Source organism: Talpa occidentalis, unplaced genomic scaffold (genome assembly GCF_014898055.3).
Source record: "Talpa occidentalis isolate TD23 unplaced genomic scaffold, MPIMG_talOcc4v2.1 talOcc4.15, whole genome shotgun sequence".
In the NCBI taxonomy this organism is placed as follows: domain Eukaryota; kingdom Metazoa; phylum Chordata; class Mammalia; order Eulipotyphla; family Talpidae; genus Talpa; species Talpa occidentalis.
Genome location: NW_023601543.1, coordinates 21,181,894 through 21,203,151, shown reverse-complemented (window position 1 = coordinate 21,203,151; position 21,258 = coordinate 21,181,894). Strand labels below are relative to the sequence as shown.

At 45.9% G+C, this 21,258-nt stretch overlaps 1 protein-coding gene across 5 annotated transcripts in view; it reads right to left on the bottom strand.

The window, feature by feature from the left end:
- Positions 1-241: 241 nt before the first annotated feature.
- The window catches only part of KIAA1210 (KIAA1210 ortholog), a 54,484-nt gene continuing 33,467 nt past the window's right edge, over positions 242-21,258 (bottom strand). For all 5 annotated transcript variants that reach the window (XM_054695589.1, XM_054695588.1, XM_054695591.1 and 2 more), the window contains 6 exons: positions 15,214-15,399; positions 12,807-12,906; positions 6,494-10,627; positions 5,375-5,529; positions 4,192-4,414; positions 242-2,772 (listed from right to left, as the gene is read on the bottom strand). In XM_054695589.1, the coding sequence (XP_054551564.1) occupies positions 2,600-2,772; positions 4,192-4,414; positions 5,375-5,529; positions 6,494-10,627; positions 12,807-12,906; positions 15,214-15,399 (4,971 nt within the window). In that variant the 3' untranslated portion in view covers positions 242-2,599. The remainder of the gene's footprint in view (positions 2,773-4,191; positions 4,415-5,374; positions 5,530-6,493; positions 10,628-12,806; positions 12,907-15,213; positions 15,400-21,258) is intronic.

Below are 21,258 nucleotides of genomic sequence, written 5' to 3'. Positions count from 1 at the left end.
TTCCACTTGCTCATGCTGTGTGAATGCTTTGTTACTGGGGTACAGTGGGGTCCCTTCTGCTTGATAATGGCTTGTTACAATAGCTCTTCTTGCTATAGGACTCAGACCAAGTCCCTGGACCAGGCTGCAGTATAACCGCCATTATCTTGCCCCCTCACCCCTAGTTACATCCCCTCTCCCACCTGTCTCTTTGCTCCCCAGGTGTTTCCACACATGAAAACCTCTCCGATACCATTTCTCCCCATACAAACACCCACCTGGTGCCATGGCTTGGTCAGACACCCCTGTGTGGAGGCCCTTTCTGCCTCCCACAACCTCCTAAGATCACTTTGCTTCTCTGAAAACCCTCGGGTCTGAGTTATCAACACCCTATTGATTCCCCCCATGTGACAGACCGAGATGGACTACAGAACAGGCTTTATTGGATTTATTTGCTTTGCATATTACAAAAATCAAGAACGCTAGAAGCAGCAGAGAACTTGTCGGAATGTTCCTCCAAGCATTAAAAGTACTTAATAAGAAAACTTTCTAAATAAAGAGGTTAACTGGGAAAAGAAACTGTTAATGGGGAGTTCTCAGCACAACCTAAGAGTGGCGAACCTGAAAATAGGGGGAGAATTGTAACAACTAAGGTAGCATGATTACCTGGGAGAAGGGCCTCGACCTTAATGTACTGTTCACTAGGGGGTTACAAATCTAATCCAGCCAATCAAAAAGCCAGCATTATCAAAAAAGGCAAAGATGCAGTAGCAGGAAAAACAGATGTCTTACAGAGAAAATGCAAAATCCAGCATATTATTAGCCAATGTTCCATGATACCATCAGCAGCAAAACTAAGCGCCAAGGGTTTGAATTAGCTCTGGCACCCCACTGCTTCTCTAGATTTTTCTTCTTTTGCACGACGCAGCAGCCCACTCAGAATTTAAAGGCACAGTTAGGTGTCCAGGCCTGTTTTCTCTTGAAGCAAAGTAGCCCCGAGGTGACCGACAAACAGTGAAAAGTATTCTAAGAAGACACTTCTGAGTCTACTAAGAAAATAAGCTAGGTGCTGTCTAGGCATCCGAAAGTTCTCACGTAGTGTTTGGTCGATTGAGCATGGACTAAAGGGGAGGACGTGGAGAAGAAGATTTACTAACTTCTGGAGAAGCTGGAGGAAAATCTTAGGGCGGCGCGTGCCTCGGAGACCAGCCGAAGAGCCACCGGCTCTGGCAGAAAGGTGCCTGCATCCTCACTCCTGGCCGTTCTGAAGGAAGGGGAAGCCGCTAAAGGAAAAGCCTGTGGTGGGAGGGGAAGGGAGCGGTGGGACTGCCGGGCTGCGTGCCCCGCCCCTCACAGCAGCCCCTGCCTCTCATCCCGACTCCTCTCTTGCTCCCCCCTTTTGGCCCTCCCTCTTTTCCCCCCCGCTGCGGGGAGAGTGAGTGGATCACTGGGGAGGAGGAACGGTCCAGTCTCGTAACTCCTGAGGTCAGAGCCACTAGGAATGAGGGCAGAGAGGGGCTGATGTATCACTTAAGGCTTTCTGTGAGCAGAAAGTTCATTCTATGGCTTCAGGCCTGCAGACTCACTTTGGGCTGAAACCTCGTGAAGGAGAGGCTGCTGAGAGGCAAGAACTAGAAGCTTGGCTACATGGGGGTCTCCACCTTAAGGGTGCAGCCAAGGGGTAAGAGAGCTCTCCAGTGGCCCCAGACTTCCATCATGGCGGTGAGTTTTCAGTCACCATGATGAAAATACAGCTTTTGGCATCTTTAGAATTTTGAATTTCCACAGGGTCTTAAAGTACTTTTTCAAAAAGGGTATGCTATGAGATCCAAAGCGTTTCTGCAGAAGTAAAGACGGTCACAGTGGCATTGGTGTAGGAGGTCAAATAGTGATAGGCTAACCATCCAGAGGAGAAGAGTAATCCCCCAGAAACATTCTGTTGGGTAGGGAGGGGCGCACTTCCGTCAGACCAGTGACAGGATGAGATGCGCATGCGCATGCGCAGAGAGAGCCGCTCTACAAGCTGCAGGTAGTGGGGGCCTCCAGGGTACAAGGAAGCTGTTTCAGAGGGGCAGTAGGATGACTGGGGAGCCACTGACTACGTAAAATTTTCTTGGAGATTCCAGAATTTTCACTTCTACCACCTCTCCTGGGCGGCTTTGCAAAGCTTGGAGCAGCAACCAAAGAACTGAAGCATTTAACTAGGCCCATAAAACCTGAAAGCCAATCCTTGGGCCAAATCATCTGGACGTTACCTCTAAAATTTTTCTTTGATCAAAGGAAATGACCACCTCTGGGCTGCTCCAACGAAGTGTGTTTGTTTTCTCCCTTCTTGAAGCACATTGTCTAAAGTGACTTCCTAATTCTACAGTGGTGCTAACATTTTACATAGTTTATATAGAGGAAATGCTGGGTTTTCAGATGCTGGCAGTGACTATACATCTGAAGGTTAGGCATTTGTGGCATTTGCTTCATTCAAATAATTAACTTTAACTCTCATTTCTAATGCTCTTGCTTAATAAAAAGCAGTTACAGTAAATAAGTCACTACATGGCATTAATACACCTGTTGGCAATTACCATTTGAAATGCTCATGCTCCCCTCCCCCCACAGGAACTGTTTACTGCATGGTTTCTGCTCTTTGGCTCCATGCTTTGGATTTCTTCTTGGCCATGGAGAACCAGACTGGCTCAACTTGCTTTTGGGGCAGGGCTGGAAAAGTTGAAGACTGCCCAGTTCCTTTACCCACAGCAGGCCCCTGAAATGCCATCTCATCTTCACATCCTGCTGGAACTACAACAAATCACACACAAGCATCAGGAAGCCCTAGAAATACAAAGGTATGTTTACGGGGTGCAATACAATTTTTGCCTCCTTTCAGGTTTCCTCTGCTTTCTAAAAGTCAGTGCATGGGCAATGGCATGGCTGGTATGTCAAGGTAAAGCAATCATCACTGTGACCATAAGGGCTGAACTCGGGAAAGCCTGTGAGAAAATACCTATGCGTAACTGCCAATCTTTGGATGGTTATTGGATTGTCTCACACTTTTGAATTGAAAGCGGAGAGGAAATATATTGCATGTTCAGGTTTTAAAATTTCAAATATGATCATATTTTTTTCTTTTGCCAATCCATGATAGTCATGTGAAATGACTCATTTCTCAACAGAGCCACCCAATAAAAGTCCACACTAAATATTGTATCGACTACTCCCTGACCAAGCAGACGGCCTTCCTATTTCCAATTCTAGCCTTCCCCTCATCTTGCTTTACGGTTGACTGGCTCAGTGGCTTAGACTCAACAGGTGGTTCTCAATTTTGGCTACAAATTAGAATCACCCAGTTACCTTGAAAAGATCAGTATCACTGCCTGTGCCATTTCCTGAATCAAATGAATCAGAATCTCTATCAATGAAACCAGAGCCAACCGTAATTTGTGAAAAGCCCCCAAGTGATTCGAATGCACAGTGAAAGTTGAGAACCACTTGACAGTACAGTGCCCAGGAGGCCCCTACTAGCTATGAGCAAGGTCAGCTGTTGCGATTTCGTGGTTCCTAGATTTCTAATTCTTCCTGAGGAGGACTAAGGGAGCAAACAAAGGAGGACTCAGTATAAATCCATCCTCCCTTCCCCTGGCTCCTTTTGCAAAGCAAATCCCTCCAGCATACAACTGCAAATAAGACCAAATTCTGTTTTACCCTATCCCAGCACAGTGTTTTTTCAGCGTACAGCATTTTTCCCACCTCTTATACTGCAGAGGGCTGAAACAAGCCGTCTTAATAGCTACAAACAATTCAATACTATTGGGTACTTGTAGTGGATTATACCAACAGTTTCACTGACAAGTAAGAGGTGAGAAAATACTACTTTGCTATGAACTGGAAAGCATATGGGTTCTTTGCTCTTGCACACCAGTCTCAGGAACGTCTCAATAAGAGTGATCACAACTTTGCGCCTATACAGCTTTCCCAATGGGGCAAAAAACTGCAAACCCCTCTGAAAGTTTCTCAGTGGACCTATATTAGTCATAATAATTGAATTTCCCTAAAACAAACTATTATCTGTCTCTAACAGAAGAGCCATGAGAGAATCAGGAAGTTGATTTGTGGAGGAGTTTGGAGGGGGAGAGATATATTGTTTAAGCTGAAATTGCAAGTTTTATAACATTCTGCCAGGGCTATATGGGGGGAAGGGGTTAGTGTGTGTGTTTTTACCTGCTTTGGTAGACACATGTGTGTTTTCACCTGCTTTGGTAGGCACAGGTGTGTGTTCACCTGCTTTGGTAGGCACAGGTGTGTTTTTGCCTGCTTTGGCAGGCACAGGTGTGTTTTCATCTGCTTTGGTAGACACAGGTGGCTTCATCAAGGCCATCTTCTCCTGTTGATTCATATTGGAAGTGAAAATCATTTTTGATTGGGTATATGCAAGGCCAGCTCCCTTTAATACAAAAATGAAAACAGATGGCTTATGAGTCCTGACATGAAAACATCAAATTACATCTTCAGAAGACCACAAGGTGTAAACCTTGTCCTGGATATTATGAGTTCAACATTGATCAAAGTATTGAAAAAGAGTGAGAAATAGTGCTGACAGCCCCTTGATTCAGGATTTAGCTTCACAAAACCTACGCTGGTTTAACTTTATCACCTTTGATATCTGGAAGAAAAGATTTTCTAATCACACAAATAGTGTAAGCAGGTTAACATGTGAATTATTTAACTTGGGAATAATCTTAGACATATTTCTTCATAGGTATGTTTGACATGTTTTACTGAGTCAGTTTTCTGCAGTTTAGACAGGAGGGATTTTGACATTTCCAAAGATACTGCCAATGGGACACTGGAAGTAAGACATCATCCCATCTACCCTGATCTACATGTGCTACCAGTAGTCTAGCTCATCATCTAACTTTTTCCTTTAACCTATAGGGAGGTCCCATACCAAACCAAATGAATACATAAAAAGGCACCCAGAAATAAAATGTCGAATGAAAAATAGTATGTACTATTTGATTCCATTTACAGTTTTTTAAATATATACACACCTATATGCATAATTGGAAGGATCATTATCACCCCCAGGGTTAGATTTGAGGTGAGTTTTTTTATGACTTAATCCTAAGCCACTTCATGGAATCCTGTTCTAGAATATTTAGGACAGGATTTGATTTATAGGATCTTCTCGTATTCTTTACTTTTCACAAATCTTTAGCTCTTAAAGAGCACACTGGGTAAGTACAAAGCACGTCTTTCCTGGGAAAAGACCCCCCCACCCCAGCCGCCTTGATGAATGCACCCAGAGAGGTAGGGAGCCCATGACTAGCACAGTCCCCCAGGCACATTGAATCATTGGTTCCAGCAACCAATTGGAATGTTATCTGGGGTGACTGAGTCCTACCTCACATCTGTGTTCCTTAGTCTCAGCACTGGCTCCAGATCTGCTTTTGAGTTTTGACTCACTCATAGGAATGTGAGCCAGGAAACTCTTCTGCTTCACCATGGCTATCCAACTTGGCTCTGAGGAGGCATAATCTGACGTTCTGTCAGACCTTCCTGTGAAAGGAATGAAAGGCATTAGCACTGAAGTGAGGCAGGTAGAATAGTCTTGAGCTTGGTACGGCCTATCCACATCAACCTCCCCAAAGGGATCCTTGTTAATTATCAAAAGGAATCATCTAAAGAAGAGGCCCCTTCTTTGTGCTGCCACATGCCCCTGCAAGGCTGGCGTTCCTTAGGTAGATAAGTTGTGCTTGAAAGTTTGCATGCTGTCCTCTTATTGGTCCCTTTCTCTCCTTTGTCCATCCTCTGCTTATCCCCAAATCAAGGCAGGACCATGGTTGCCAGGTGGGCTGGGAAAATCCTAGAAGGCTAGAGGTTCAGGCCATTTCTATCATTCCTTTACCTCAAGGAAAATCTTATATTTGTTACTTCAAGGAAAATCTTATGGCACTTGTTCCTTCACAGTCTCTCAAGCAGGTGTGAGGTTCCATTATTGTGGTTCTAAGGCCAATAGAAGACTACATGTTGCTGTGTGTGAAGGCACAAAGGCTTTGAGAGAGATTAACACTGAAAAGATCACATAGCACTGGATTCTTAGATATTTCAGGTGAAGAGTGAAGGAACAGTAGAATTACAAACATTGGCAGTAAGTTAAGGTTTCAAGCTGAGACTCTGAACCAGTGCCCTATCAATGAGTTAGTTGGCTTTCAAAATCCACATGGTGTTGGGGGAAGCATAATACATATAAAAGTCTTTTGAGAAAAGCAAAAACCTATATCCAAATACAGGGTGTACGGAGGGTGGGGAAGAGGGACAAGGAGGTCTTATGTCCATCACCAATGTGGACAGTTTTCTAAGAGGACCCCTTTGGGAAATAAAAGGTTCAAAATTAACCAACTCCAAATCCATTCATCTAGAAGAAGGCGCTATACTAGCCCTAAGTCCATAAGCCAGCCCTAGCTCCCTCCCAGTCAGGACTTGGATTTCCAATTCTTCCCTCTACTTGGTGCCTCCTCACCTGGGATCTTGTAAACAGATTGTTTGTGGGTCATTATTTCAGAAATGGGCCTTCTCTGTTGCTTCTCCACAAATTCGGGTGTTGTGGTGAGGTTCTCTGTAATGCCCAGGTGCCCCTGGGAGGCGCTTCTTCTGATTTGTTGTTCTCTACCTATGGATGATAAAATTGGGTCCAAGGAGACTGAAGAAAATTTGGTAAAGTCACCTTGTTTCTCACTCTTGTATTTCTGCAAGGAAGGAGCTTTTTTCAGTCGGACTCCAAATAGGTTTTCAACATCAGTCCCAAGGGGGGGTAACTTTGGATGGTTATTACTTGGATCCTCACTCTCAAGAAATTCCTCCTTAGAGTAAGTACCCCCTGAAATAAATGACTGCAAGTCAGGGGCACTGGTGAATTTCTCAAGCCTGGTGACAGGAATTGGCATGTCCTTAGTGAGGTCTTCAGAGCTGTGTTTCTTGGCTTTGTTTGGAGATACTGGACCTTTTGGTAGAGTGGAGCTGCCAGAATTGCTCTCTAAAATGGTTCCCTCAGGAATTGCACTCATGGAACTTGAATGAATTGGTTTCTGATAGCTGGGGGTTGCAAAAGGCTGTAAAGGGCTACATTCTACAGATGATTTTGCCAAGCCTGTTGAGAAAATCCGTGACTGTAATTCAGTCCCTTCCTCAGCTTGGAAAGGTTGTCTGGAAGGCAGCTGCTCTTCGGAACTGCTCTGCTTCACAGGGGCACTCCCTGAATATGAGAAAACTTGGCATGGGTCTTCAGGCTTCCTGAAGGACTGTGAAGGATGTTGTGTAGGAAGTTGCTTCAGAGAAATGCCTTCCTTCATGGCAGCACTCTCACAACCTGCGAAAACTTGGGGCTCGACTTTAGGCCTCCACACAGATTTGGAAGGCTGATTTGAAGCTAATGGATCCACATAAATTCCCCCCTCAATAGCATGGCTCTCTGAAAAGAGTTGTTGTGCCATAAACTTTACAAACGACTGGGGAGGAGGCCTGGGCGTCAGCAATTGCTTAGAGATGCCTCCAGCAGCAATGTTCTCCAGATGTGATATTTGCTGAATTTTGGGCTTCATGGTGATCTGGGTGGGATACTTTGAGGTCACTGAGGCTCTAGAAACGCCCTCAGTGGCAGCACTCTGAAAACTGGATGATGCCTGATAGACTTTATGTCTCATACTGAACCAGGAATGTTTGGGAGGCAGCGGTTCTGCAGCCACAGCCCTCTCAACAGTAACACTCTGCAGACCTGAAGAGGTTGGTTGTTTCACTGCTGGTTTCATCAGAGACTGAGAAGGCATTCTAGAACTCAGTTGCTCCACAGAAACACTCCTCTCAGTTCCAGTGCTCTCTGCACCTGCAGAGACTTGTTGCTCAAACTTGGGGCTCATCCAGGGCTGGGAAGTACCCCTCGGAGGCATTGGCTTCTCAGTAGTGCCCCATTCTGAAGAAGCACTCATTGAACCTGAGGAGACTTCTTGCTCAGCTACTGGTCTCATTAGGCGCTGACAAGGCGTTCTGGGAGGCAGTGGTTCCACAGAAATGCCCCACTCCATAGCAGCACTCTCTGCACAGCCCTGCGAGTCAAATTTAGGGCTCTCCCATGGTTGGAAAATGTGTCTTGGAGGTGTTGGCTCCACAGGACTGCACCATTCTGCAGAAGCACTCACAGGATTGGGGGTCCTGATATGTGGCGGGAAGGTAGGCTTCACCAAGGGCTGGAGAGGGCCTGTGAGAGGTGGTAGCCCCACAAACGATCTTCCACCAATGGCAGTATTCTCTGAGAAGACATGCTGGGCTTGAGGAGTTTCCAAGGACTGGGGAGAATACTGGGGGAGGAGGGACTCTGCCATAATGACCCTGTCAGCAGCAACACCCTCTGAACCTGAGAACACATTTTGTCCTACTGGGTTCATCAAGGACTGGGCCAGAACTTTAAGAGGCAGAGGCTCCATAGACATGCTCCCTTCAATAGCTGTGCTCTCTGGCAATGAAGATTTTTGCCCAAATTTGGGGTTCACCCCTGGTTGGAAAGGGTGTCTGGGAGGCAGTGGCTCCATAGAAATGTTCTCCCCAGCAGCAGAGCACTCTGGACCTACAGAGACTTGTTGCTGGGCTAGAGACTTCATCAGGGTCTGAGAAGGCTGTCTGGGAAGTGACTGCTCCATAGAAATCCTCTCCTCAACCACAGCATGGTCTGCCTCCAGGACTTGTCCAACTACTGGTCTCACCAAGGGCTGGGAAGGACCTCTCAGGAGCAGCATCTCCATAGAAATGCTACCCCCAACAGCTGTGCTCTCTGGACCTGCAGAGATCTTTTGCTCGGCTTTTGGCTTCATTGGAGGCTGAGAAGAATGTTTTGGAGACAGCAGCTCTACAGAAGTGATCCTTTCAGGTATAGGAACTTCTGGACCTTTTGAATCTGAGGAGACTCCGTGACCCATTTTAGGCCTCGTCAGGTGCTTGGAAAGGATTCTGGGAGGCAGTGGCTCTATACAAATGCCCCAGTCACCAGCAACTCTCTCTGGATCTGCAGAGGCTTCCTTCTCAACTTTGGGTCTGAGCCAGGGCTGGAAAAGCTGTTTGGGAGGCCGCACTGGAACATTCCATTTTGTAGACGCACTCACTGCACCTGAGGAGACATGTTGCTGTGCATTCTGTCTCACAAAGGGCTCAGAAGGGTGTCTGGGAGGAAGTGTCTTCATGGGAACACTGTATTTCTCAGGTATGTCCTTTAAAACTGAGGAGACTACTTGTTGGTGTTTGGGGTTCCCCAAGGTGTGAGAAGGGGGACTGAGAAGCAGATCTCTCTCTGAGCTGCTCCAGTCCCCAGAACGGTTGTACCTTTCAACACAACTATTTGATTTTGTGAGGGCTTTGTTTTCAGACTTCCCCAAAGCCTGCTTATCAGAACTGCTTGACTGCGCCACAAAGCTCTCTGATTCTGTGACGGCTTCTTGGTTATCTTTGGGCTTCCCCAAGGCCAGCTGCTGGTCAAAATCAATCCCCGCTGAATCACTCTCAGAATTGATGATGCTGTCAGCTTGGTGGGTACCCGAGGACTGGGAAGAATGTTTAGGAGCCAGCTGCTGCTTGGGATTACTTGCTTTCACAGCTAAACTTTCTGATCCTATGGAAACTTCATGTTCATTGTCAGGCATCTCCAAAGACTCTAAAGAGCATTCGGAAGTGAGTGATTGGTCAGAATCATCTTCAGTCCCAGAAGTACTATCTGAGTCTAAGTCTGAGTCTGAGCCTGAGCCTGACTCTGAGTCTGAGTCTGTGTCTGAGTCTGAGACTTCAGCTTTGACGCTCTCCAAGCACTGGGAAAGCCTTCTGAGAGGCAGCATCGCAGCAGCAATGCCTCCCTTAGCTGCGGCACTGACGGCACCTGAAACGCTTGTAAAGGCCTGGAGAACATTTCCAGGTGGCTTTTCTTTGCAGGTAGTTGGGATATCTTCAACTGACTCCATTTCAAATTGGGCATTTTGTGAATCAAAGTTGGAATTGTCTTGCTCTTCTGTCTGGAAATGAGAAGGATCCATAAACACCTGAGCCTCCACTGCCCTTGAGAAAACATCTTCCTGGGTGGTAGACAGGCTTTCCACTACTGGTAAATAAGAAACCCTGCCTACTGTTTTCTTGGTTCTAGAAGCCTCATCTTCATGGTTCAGTCGTGGACCACTAACCAGGGACCCTGCCATGTCTTCCGATATGGGTTGTGATGCTGATGCTTTTCTGGCTTCAGTATCTGTACCAGCATTTCTCATTCCCGTGTCATCTGGGTCTGAGGGCAATGCCTGAGGAGTGGCAGTTTCTGCTTGTGAAACTGTGGGTTGCTCCACGCTCAGCTTCTCTAAGGATTGGGGCCAGAGAGGGAGATCGCTGGCAGCTATAATAGCAGGTAGAGAGCCAGCTCTATCACCTAGGCCCAGCCTTCGATTGGGTAGCTTAACGTTTCTTCCTGTGGATCCATTCTCACTGGTTTCTGAGCCTTTTCTCCCATATTTTCTTTCAAATGGGGCTGACAAGGGGTAGCCCAGACTCCCAGCAGCATCTATGTTTGCAGCCTGCTCTGTTGTCTTCTTATCCCAAATCTCGGTTCTGTTGCTCTGTTCCTGGTTTGAAGAACCTGTACCAAACAGAAACAAGGGATGTGTGCTTTCACTTCCTAAAACAGGGATACTCTGCCCTAACCCAGTGAGTGGGTACCTATTTGCTATTGAATTCCCCAGTATGAAGAAGCTGTTCAGGAGAGAGAGAGCAACTGGAAATGTTTAAATTAAAGGGAAATCTCAGTTTTATGAAGTGATTCAAAGGTGGCCTCATCACCATCTTAGCAGTAGTTGGGTCCATCATTAGGTTCCATGAGACACATAAAAAGGCACATGTGGAAATTTTAACAATGATTACCGACATTCTAGGAAACTGACTGGGCTAAGGTAAAGGGAAATTTTACTTTCTAATTCGTATTTTATATTCTACTTAATTTGACTTAGTTTTCATATCGCGTGCAGGTATTGCTTTATTGTTTAGAAAGGTGTCAACAGGGATTATCTGGGAGGTAGGATTACGGGTCCCCTCTTCTTCAGGTATGTACTCTCTTGTAGGAAAACAATTTGATACTAATACACGTGCAAAGCAATTCTTGGAGAGCCTTATCTGCATCTGCCCACAGGCTTCAGGTCAAGCACAAGGCAGCCGGCATACAGCATGTTCCTGTCCTCTCTACTCTTACCAAGGAACTCAGATCCCTCCCTGCCTGCCTTCCCTCATTACCCACTGCACCCCTAGCTCTGTCTCGTGGTTTCATATGGACTGCTGGCTACACTCCAAGCCACTTGCATTATAAGGAAAACCAATCAAAGTACTTGAGCAGTTGTTCCATGGACCCTGAATCAATTTTATCCTCTGAGACACTATTAAGAGACACTGTTAAAAATAAGTGTAGGGCCTCCCCTGGTGGCGCAGGTGGTTGACCGCCACACTGTGAAGCTGTACGCAGCCTCGGCAGCGCCAGTTCAATTCCCGGCCAGCCAGTGAGGGTCCCACATGGCGCAGCAGACCTCTCCTGTCTCGCCCGCTGTTCCCCTCAGCAGTGTATTTTGGTCCATCTGCCTGTTCTGCTCCCCACTCTGTCTCTGGTGAATCCTCTCACCCTCCCACGCATCTGGCCTGTACCCCAGCTCTTGTGTAAATGAATAAATATATCTTTAAAAAAATAAATGTAAAAAATTAAAAAGGAAGCAGGAAAGGATAGCTCATTGAACCTTTCTTTTCTTTCCAGATCACTTTTGTTAATTTTCATGGGAAAATGTGTTTAGGGATATCCTCTCTTTGAACCCACAAGTGAAATCCTTTGTGGCAAAACTATGAAATAACCACTAAACTGAATTTGGGCAACTGGAATTTTGTCAAGCATTATTTGAAATTAAATTGCCATCAGATGCAGCTAGCAACCACATACCCTTGCCCCCCACCCCCCAACACACACACACAGATTTTCATTCCTGTGCTGTTTGTTGTTTGTGGAATTGATGGGGGTTGGCTGTCAAAGACATCTTTCTGCAGTTGCCCAAGCATCTTTGTGCATGGATATGGGAATTGGTCTTACAACTAACGCAATAACTTCTCTCCACTGGAAAAGTTAAGCAACTTTTTAAAAAACTAGTTTCAACAACTGGTAAAACCCACCAAAAAATAACTCTTAGGACTCTGCGAAAACCACAGTGGTTACCAGACGGGCTGGCAGGGGGAGGGGGGGTGGAGGTTGTGCAGAGGGAAAAGGCATCGGCACTGGAGCTCAGGTGGAAGGCATGGAAAGCACGTGCACATATGGAGAGGTGAAGCTGTGCTCCCCAAATCATACAGTTGTGTAAGCTACTGGCAAATCAATATAATTTGAGAAAAGAAAAAACTAGCTGGGGGCCAATTTTGTTATTACCCTCCAATGCTGCTGCTGGGGGGGAGGGCATCACTGGCAGTCCTCGGACAGCGGAGCTCATAGAGCAACTCAGCATATACATCAGTGTCAGAAAGGCTGCCACAAATCCACACGAAACACCTCTCTGGCTGAGACTTCACTGAAATAATGTAAGGATCTAGATACAACCTACACGTGGGCGGTTGTATCAATTAGGCAGTTTAGATGGAGAAACCAGGTCCACAGTAAAATGTATCTTCAACTGAAACGTGTGTGAGGGTCAAGGACAGCAGGCCAGGGTCATTCTCACTGCAGAGCTCCTGTCACAGAGCACGTAATACACATGCAGTCAAACTCAGGGTGAGGGTGGAGGTGAAGAGGTGCCAACCTGCACTGTCTTTATTCAGCTTCTGTGCCTCAGGTTCTTTTACGGTTGTGCTCTTCTCTTCAGAAACCAGAAGACTTGGGTCCTCCTGCTTTGTTTTTACCTAAAAGAGGGAAAGAAAGAAAAATTAGACTGAAGCGCTCTCTACCCACCCCTGCAGGGTGGCCAAAGGGGAAAGAAAAGGTCAGGACAAAAGTCCATGATATGCTCACAGGCCTGCTGGGAGCGTGACAATAGCACTAAAGGTGGAAGCTGTTTCCTACGGCTTCGTCACTGGTGATCGCTGCAACTACTAGGCATGGCTCACCCACATGTGGAGTTTCTGATCTTTGAGGAATACACTGCAGGGACCTCTTGAAAAAACCCAGAAACCACTGACATGTACTAGAGGCTGTAAAGCTGAGAAAAGGATTGCTGGGCCTGCCCACAGCCACGCACACTGAAGTGCCAGGCCGGCTTCACCTGGGAGCCAAACCCAAATCCTGTTTGGCTTCTTTTCAGGGAATTTTGGAAAGTATGAGTTATGTTCTTCCAGCTCAAGAGAAGAGCACTGGATTTTGTTGGGAGAAAAGAGAAATGATGAAGGGCATGGCCCTCATACCGAAGGGGTGGAAATTGGTTTAGCAGAAACAAGGTTTTAAGATAATTACAATGCAGCTGGGGGGCCGCCAGAGCAGAACAACAACATCCAAAACGCACCGTGCACAAGCCTCTGTGACAGGCACGGAAAGGCAAACACACACACTATGCTCCCAAAGTGTCTGTGCAGACTGACTCGGCGCAAAATGACTTACTTCTGAGTGAGAAAGGGTAGATAGACTTGGTTCAAATCTCCATCCTTTATTTCCTGTGTGACCTGGGGTAAGTTATGTCTAAACCTCCACGTCCACATCTATGAACTGCAGATGCAGGGAAACCACCTGTGGGATTCCAAAGCTGGTGGCCTGTGTCATAAGCGACCCTGGACCCTTCTCTATTCACCCATGTGTCAGAGAAAGAGTCAGGAGGAAGAAGCAGAGGTCTCAGCCTTCTTAAGAGTGTTGCCCAAGCCTTTTCTCACTTAGGCTGTACAGAAGGAAGAATGTCAGAGGGTGACACGAAGCTCCCCTAAGCCAATACTTCTCAGGACCATGGTGAGGTGTCCAGGCACACACACTAAGCTTTGGTTCACAGTAACCGGTCATCATCTGCTCAATGCTCAACATTGGAGCAAGAAGATCATCTCGTAGCCACCGCAATGCCCCTTTGGGGCAGATATCCTGCCAACTATACCTTCAACTTGGACTTTATTCTCTTTCTAAAGCTAAGCTGAAATGATTAAGCCAGGGGCAACATGGTGGCGTGCAGCGTACTAGACTGGAAGTGCCAAGACTGGGTTCTAGCCCGAGCTCTGCCACTACCTGGGTGTTTGACTTTGGGTAACTATTGGTGTGTTAATGTGCTTCCCTGTAAAATGCTTGTGCTACAAAACTTTAGTCTCTTCCAGGTCTTATTTACAGCCCTCTATTTATAGCCTCAAGTCACAGAAGAATTGGGTGTTTGATCAAAGTGAATCTTCCAGCTCACTGACACATACTTTGTAACACTGACTTATTTTAATTCTTAGCTTTTACTAAAAACCTTCCAAAGTCATTCCTGCCCTGTCCTCCTAAACAGAAAGCAGGGAACACAATTCAACTTCTTTTGATTGCTTGGGCAGATTAAATAAACATCATCTACTACATTGGACTGTGATATATAGCGTGGCCCTGGGGGACGTAGTGAGATGGGCAAGTATTTTGACCCTCTATACTTTCTGTCATCTTTCTGTCATTTCTCTCTGCTATCAACTGTCACTTCCCTTTGCTATCAGATCAGAGTCTCATCTGTGGCCACGTTTTTAACAGAATCAGGTCACCTAAGTATAGCTCTACCTGCTAGAAAGTCAAGAATCAAGACTTGTGACATTTATGTGACACCAAGAGAACTCTTTGCACAGCTGTTAATAGCTGAGTTCTGAATGCTTGGAGTTGCTGGAAGTCCAAAGGAATGGACCAGTGCTCCTTTTATAACTCATGGGTCTCATCTGAATAATAAGTAAAGGAATCCTGATTGGCGCCATGACTGAATATCCTCTACAAAGAAGATGGAGTGATTTCCCAGATGTTCCCAGATGCTAAGTCAATAAGCAGTGTCTGGGGGCTTAAGTCACTGTTTCTGTTTTCTTTGGTCCTTTTATGTAACTTCCACATGGACCAGATATCCTAGTTGCAAGTTTGCTCACTGCTCTGGGAGTGTCCAGTATGAGACACTGCCCTGACTTTACCACCCCTCTTTAGGCTATGGGTCTGCAAACCAAATTGCTTCCCAGGACAGTTTGCAAAAGTTGGAACTGGTCTTTTGTTATTCCCAGGTCTCTCAAAGGACTTACAGTTGCTTGCAGTTTCTTTTGTCTCCTGGAGTTTGAAGTCATCGTGGGTTGAGGAGTTGAAGTATTCAAACAGCCCTGGGTGTTAGCTGCAGTGCTAAAACCAACAGATGGCAGGGGACTGCTGGGAGAGTCAGGCTCAGCAATAGTGTCCATGGAGAGTGGTCTGGATGTTTGCTCAGAGGAGCTCTGGAGAGAGGGAGAGAAAAGAAACAGGTCAGCCCACATGCGGCTACTACTCTCAAAAGTCAGAAATTCCTCTGGCTAGAGATTGTTAAAGAAGAACTCTTCCTACTGGCCCTTTTTCTTTGTAGCAACATCGAAACTTCTGGTCAAGAAGTTCATCAGGGCCTCCCCGGTGGCGCAGCGGTTGAGCGCTGGGTTGCGAGGCTGCCCGCAGCCTCTGCAGCGCCGGTTCGATCCCCGGCTGCTCCCCGGCTACTGGAGGAGGGTCCCGCATGGCGCGCAGACCTCTCCTGCCGCCCGCTGCTCCCCTCAGCAGTGTACTTCGGTCCTTCTGCCTGCTCTGCTCCCTGCTCTGGTGAATTCTCTCACCCTCCCGCGCTTCTGACTGTACCCAGTGCTTGTATAAATAAATAAATAAATCTTTATAAATAAATAAATAAATAAATAAATGATTCATGCATTGGGCAGCTCCAACAAGCTACACAAAATGAAACATATTTAAAAAAAAAAAAAAAAGAAGTTCATCAGAGGCAAGGTGCACACTTTCTGCAGGTTCCATTGCAGGAAACAGGAAGTTCAGGTGGCCCCCTGCTTAGAAAGCATTCAGAGCCTCCCTTTTGGCCTCAAGATAGGAACCCAACCACTTAATGGAGTTTACAAGTCAGAGGGTTTGCCTGCTCTCTTGTCCCAAATTCCCCTTTTATAAATACGAGGGGCTGACTGGGTGAGAGGCACAATCCCTGTCAGTAGAACCCTCCAGGGGCTCTGTGATTTCTCCAAAGCAGTGCTGAGTGGCAGGGGAAGAATCAGGCTGGATGAGGGCCTGTGTGTAAGCTACGTCTGTGGACAGTACAAGGCCTTTACTTGTATTTACTGTCCGTGGTGCCAGGCTGGTGAAGCTGCGTGCTCCCACCCCCAGCAGGGTGAATTCTGGGACTTTGTTCTCCATGTGGCTGCCCTGCACCTCTGCAAACTATCTGGTCTTAGGGATCCTGGTTGGCTTTCCCTATGGGAATCAGAAATAGTCTCCTCTGGGCTTGCTGACACAGCATTTCCACACCTCAGACGCTGCAGAGCACCTTTTATTTCTAAGAAGCTTCGGATGTTAGCAGAAGCCCCTTCAGAGGCCAGGTGATGACTCGCTCTCTCCAGGATACCAGTGGGAAATGATGTCATTCAGCAGGTGGACAGAATTCCCCTTTGAGATCACTCACTAGTTCAGTCTAAACTGGCTTTCCACCGTGCTGGGGACGCCCTTTGGTTTTTACAGTTTTTATACCCCTTCAGTGGTGCGTGCTGATCAGGTGACAACCCAGCTATGACCTTCACTCCAAATAGGGTTCTTTTTTTTTTTTTTAAATTGTTTATTTATTTATACAAGCACTGGGTACAGTCAGAAGCGCGGGAGGGTGAGAGAATTCACCAGAGCCAGAGCGGGGAGCAGAGCAGGCAGAAGGACCGAAGTACACTGCAGAGGGGAGCAGCGGGCGGCAGGAGAGGTCTGCGCGCCATGCGGGACCCTCCTCCGGTGGCCGGGGAGCAGCCGGGGATCGAACCGGAGCTGCAGAGGCTGCGGCCAGCTTCGCAACCCAGTGCTCAACCGCTGCGCCACGGGGGAGGCCCAAATAGGGTTCTTTTATGCCTGAGGGACTAGTGCTAATGGGTCAGGCTGAAGATCCATCTAGCGCACATTCTGCTTTTGATTCCAGGACACAGGGAGGACTACCACCACACAAAATTAGGAGTTGTCCCAAAAACCTTTCTTTAAAATGTTTTTTTTTTTTTTTTTTAGCCAGATAACAAAGGTTTACAACATTGCATATGAGTTACAGGTGTAGGATCACCCCCTTCAGGTGTTGTTACCATACCACACCCTCTCACGCTGTTGGTGGGGATGTGGGCTGGTGCAGCCCCTGCGGAAAACAGTATGGAGGTTTTCTCAAAAGATTAAAAGTAGAGCTACCCGATGACCCAGCAATCCGTCTCCTAGGTACCTACTACCCAAAGAACATATGCACTCCTCTCTAACTTCTCTATGCAACTGTCATCCACGAGTTTATAGCACACCTCTTTCTGATATTGAAAATTTGACTTGTATTAGCTCTTATAATTGTGAATTTAATACTCATTGTACAGAAATGTGCCTTGTTTTATTATTCTTAAGTTCTTTCACACTTCTGGGTAGTCTTTACCAGATGACGACATCTATTCTCCCACTAACCTCACAAGACCTGTCTTTTCACTGCCTCTCCAACCACATTCCCTACCTGTCTCCACTTCAGACACACTGCCGGGGTGCGCTGTTGCCCCAATCTCCCACGTGTGCCCCTCTGTCAGGGTATTTGCACTTGCCTCCCTCTTCTGGGCATGTGCTTCCCTGTGTCCCTGTGGCTAACTTCTTCACTTCCGTTCAGGTTTTGACACAAAAGCCACCTTCTCAGCGAGGCTTTTCCCGGCCAACCCAGCCTATGATTTAGCACTCTGCCCTGACACTTCACAATCCTCTTCCCGGCACTGTTCGTTTTTCTCCTTGGGACTTTGATCACGATCTGAAATATTGTATATTGTGCTCATCTCCCCACTACAAATACAAACTCTACAAAGAAAGGGTTCCATCTAGCTTACCTACTAGTGTATCCCTAGTCTGCAGAACTGCTCAATATATGTTTGTTGAGCTGGTGAATGAATTATGCTGAAGCCTTCCATCAGACATTGTCTTTCTGAGTTGTCAGAAAAAGTGCCTCTCTTCCCTGTATCATTTCAATTATTCTTCCTGAGACCTCACTAGCTCCAGTCAAAGATAATGGAAAAGGCAAGGGAGTCTATGGTTCTGGAAGCCCTACAAGGACACCACAGGACTTCCTTTGTATGAAATCCAGTAGCCAGTAATACCCATTTAATAAACGTTTTCAATTCAGTTGGTATCCCAAACCTTGTAGTATAAACATTATAGACAAAAGCACCACTTAGTGGAATTCATTCTACAACATAACAAATCGAGCTCTGCAAGATGCTGGCAGTTTCTAGATTGAATGTGGGCAGGAGAGAGCTTATCTGTTCCCAGTCACAGCTTAAGCCAAGAGTCCATTAAACATAATAATAGTTACTAGTCCCCGTGGGCTTGATTGACTATCATTAAGGAATCTCTGAGCATTCGATCTAACCATAGGCCCACAGTTGTCCTCATATCTAGGCTAAAATTTAGAAAGCAAAGCCATCAAGCATTATCCCTATGCTGCCATGGCTCTCAAGCTCAGCATGTTAACTCAAAGCAGCCTCAAGAGGATCTCTGTTGTTGGGATTCTAGCATGTTGTATGGACATAGAGTATGTGCATGTAACTTCTTCTAAACTCACCAGTGAATAGTTTATTCATTAAATAAACTATTATGGATTTATATATCATTTATTCATGCACATATAGTTTATTCATTAAATAAACTATTCAAATCAACTCTCTGGAACTCTGGTCTGGGGAACCCTCCTTCCCCCCACCATATCAAAGCACATTTTAAGGACATATCAAGACATGGTATTGATTGGGGGAGAGACCTTAGCATAGGCTGAACAGGTTCTCTAAGTCAGGGGTAGGGGGCAGAATTGGGAACCACTGCCTAATCCTCTGGTATGAACAGAAAGGCTGCCAATTTCAAAGAGAAGCATAGAAGGTGCTATATAATTCTAGAAGTTGCTTTATAACAGGAGCCAGGGATATCAGAATGTGCTCTGGGAAGTGGGAATCCTTCTTAGGCCCTACCTTCTCCGTCAGCCATATTGGTTAGGAGAAACCTAGAAAATTTACCACAGGAACCAAACACAGGATTTTATGAGCCTTTTTGAGGGAAAGCGAACTGAATCCCTTCCTGGCAGGCTTCTGAAGGAAGAGTGAGGGAATGAAATGGGACTCCTTTCTCTACTTTTCCTTCTTCTCTCTGTCTCCTGAAACTGCAGCCTACCCTCCCTACTCTGTGTCCCTCTCTGCAGTCAAATGTTCTACCCCTGAGCTACACTCCTTTCCTTATGTCCCTCTGTATCCAATGTGCATATTATTCAGCAAGGTCGGCTTCTTTCTTTCCTCTCCTGTGCTGTAGAGAGGGGCCAGCACAGGCGGCTTCTAATGAACACCTGGAGTGAAGTGAGTTCCTTTCACTTCAACAACTTGGAGCTTTGCCAGGCCAGGCACCTATCCAATCCAGACTCTTCCTGGGGAAGGACAGGGCCAGGCCTTGGGTCATGAGAAGGGATCTTTTACACTAGCAGTGCTAGACATTCCTCTGCTGGTAATCAGGGCGTCAGAGCTGCTCTTTGGAAAATTCAAACACATTCTACCTCCTTGTCCCCCCTCCATCATGTTTCTAGGCCCAGTGTCAATAATACAACACTTTTGGTTCATCCTTTTGGTGGTTTCTTTGGTGTATGATGCTAGGGTTTCCCCCTTTTTCTTTAACTGTTGATGAGAAAAACTTGACTAAAGCAGAGAAAGCCATTTGGTTGCTTCTTGAAACAAAGAGGTTTTCAATGGAAGGGTCCTGTACCAAGAGACACTGGTACCGATGTGATACCCGATATCACTGTCAGTATTTTAATTTCTGGAATGCCAAAGTGCTCCTGTGCCCAAGCCTGAGAATGATTGTACAACTGCTGCTCCACTCAAGAGTCTTTGTTAAATAAAAGCTGTTGTGGCCCACCAATTTGCCAATCTAAACGTTCTAGAAGGTTAAATTTCGATATTCCCTATAGCCCTCCTCCTATCACAATCATTTCCACTTCTTAATTAGTACGGAGATTAAGAACATGAACTCTGGAACTGAACTAACCTGAATTGGAGGTCATAGCCATGTCATTTATTGACTGTTTGACCTTGAACAAATTACCTAACTTCTTTGAGCTTCAGTTTCTATGTCTCTAAAATGGGATGTTGCTGGGCATTGGTTGTACAAATTTAGAGGTCTCGAGTCCACATCACACAGTGAAAACTGGTATGGACTCGGGGAGGAATCCTGGATTTGAGTCCTGGAGCCTCAGCCAACTCACTTCACTTCTCTGAACTGCAGGGTTTTATTTTTCCAACTAAACTGAGAATAACAGTATGTTCCCCATCTTTCTTACAGGGTTACTGAGAGAATCTAATATATATATGTATGCAAAGTCACTTTGTACAGCGAGGAGGGAGGAACGATGAATGACTGCTTAATGTGAATGGGGTTTCTGTTTGAGAAACCAAAAGTGTTCTGCAGCTAAATGGCGGTGATGGTTGCACAACATTGTGAATGTGCTTAGCTCCGCTGCATTATACAGTTTAACATGATAAATTATGTTATATGTATTTTACCACAATAAAGAATGTTACCTACTTCAATCCTTCTACCAATTTAGACCATCCTGATGCATCCCTTTAGCGGTATTCTGCAGAAAATACTTAAATCCATAAATGAGTGAGCATCCCTTTAATGACCACCAGCCTGGGCTTTAACTTTGGTCCTAACCTAATTGCTTTGCCGTTACTGATGTTGTGGTTGATATATATATATATATATATATATATATATATATATATATATATATATATATATAACTAAAGGCTGCTTCCCTCCATAGGATCTTTAAACATCAACAGGGATTTGTACTAACTGGCCAATTATCTCCATTATAAGTAACTTTTTATTTTTATTTTATTTTCTTGGTGTAGAAGAACTGGGGAATAGGTGAGAGGATTCACCAGAGATCTAGTGGGGAGCAGAACAGGCAGATGTACTGAAATACACTACTAAGGGGAGCAGCAGGTGAGACAGGAGAAGTTTGCTGCGTCATATGTGGGTCACCTCCCTGGCCGGGGATTGAACTCAGGCAGTAGTGGTGATGG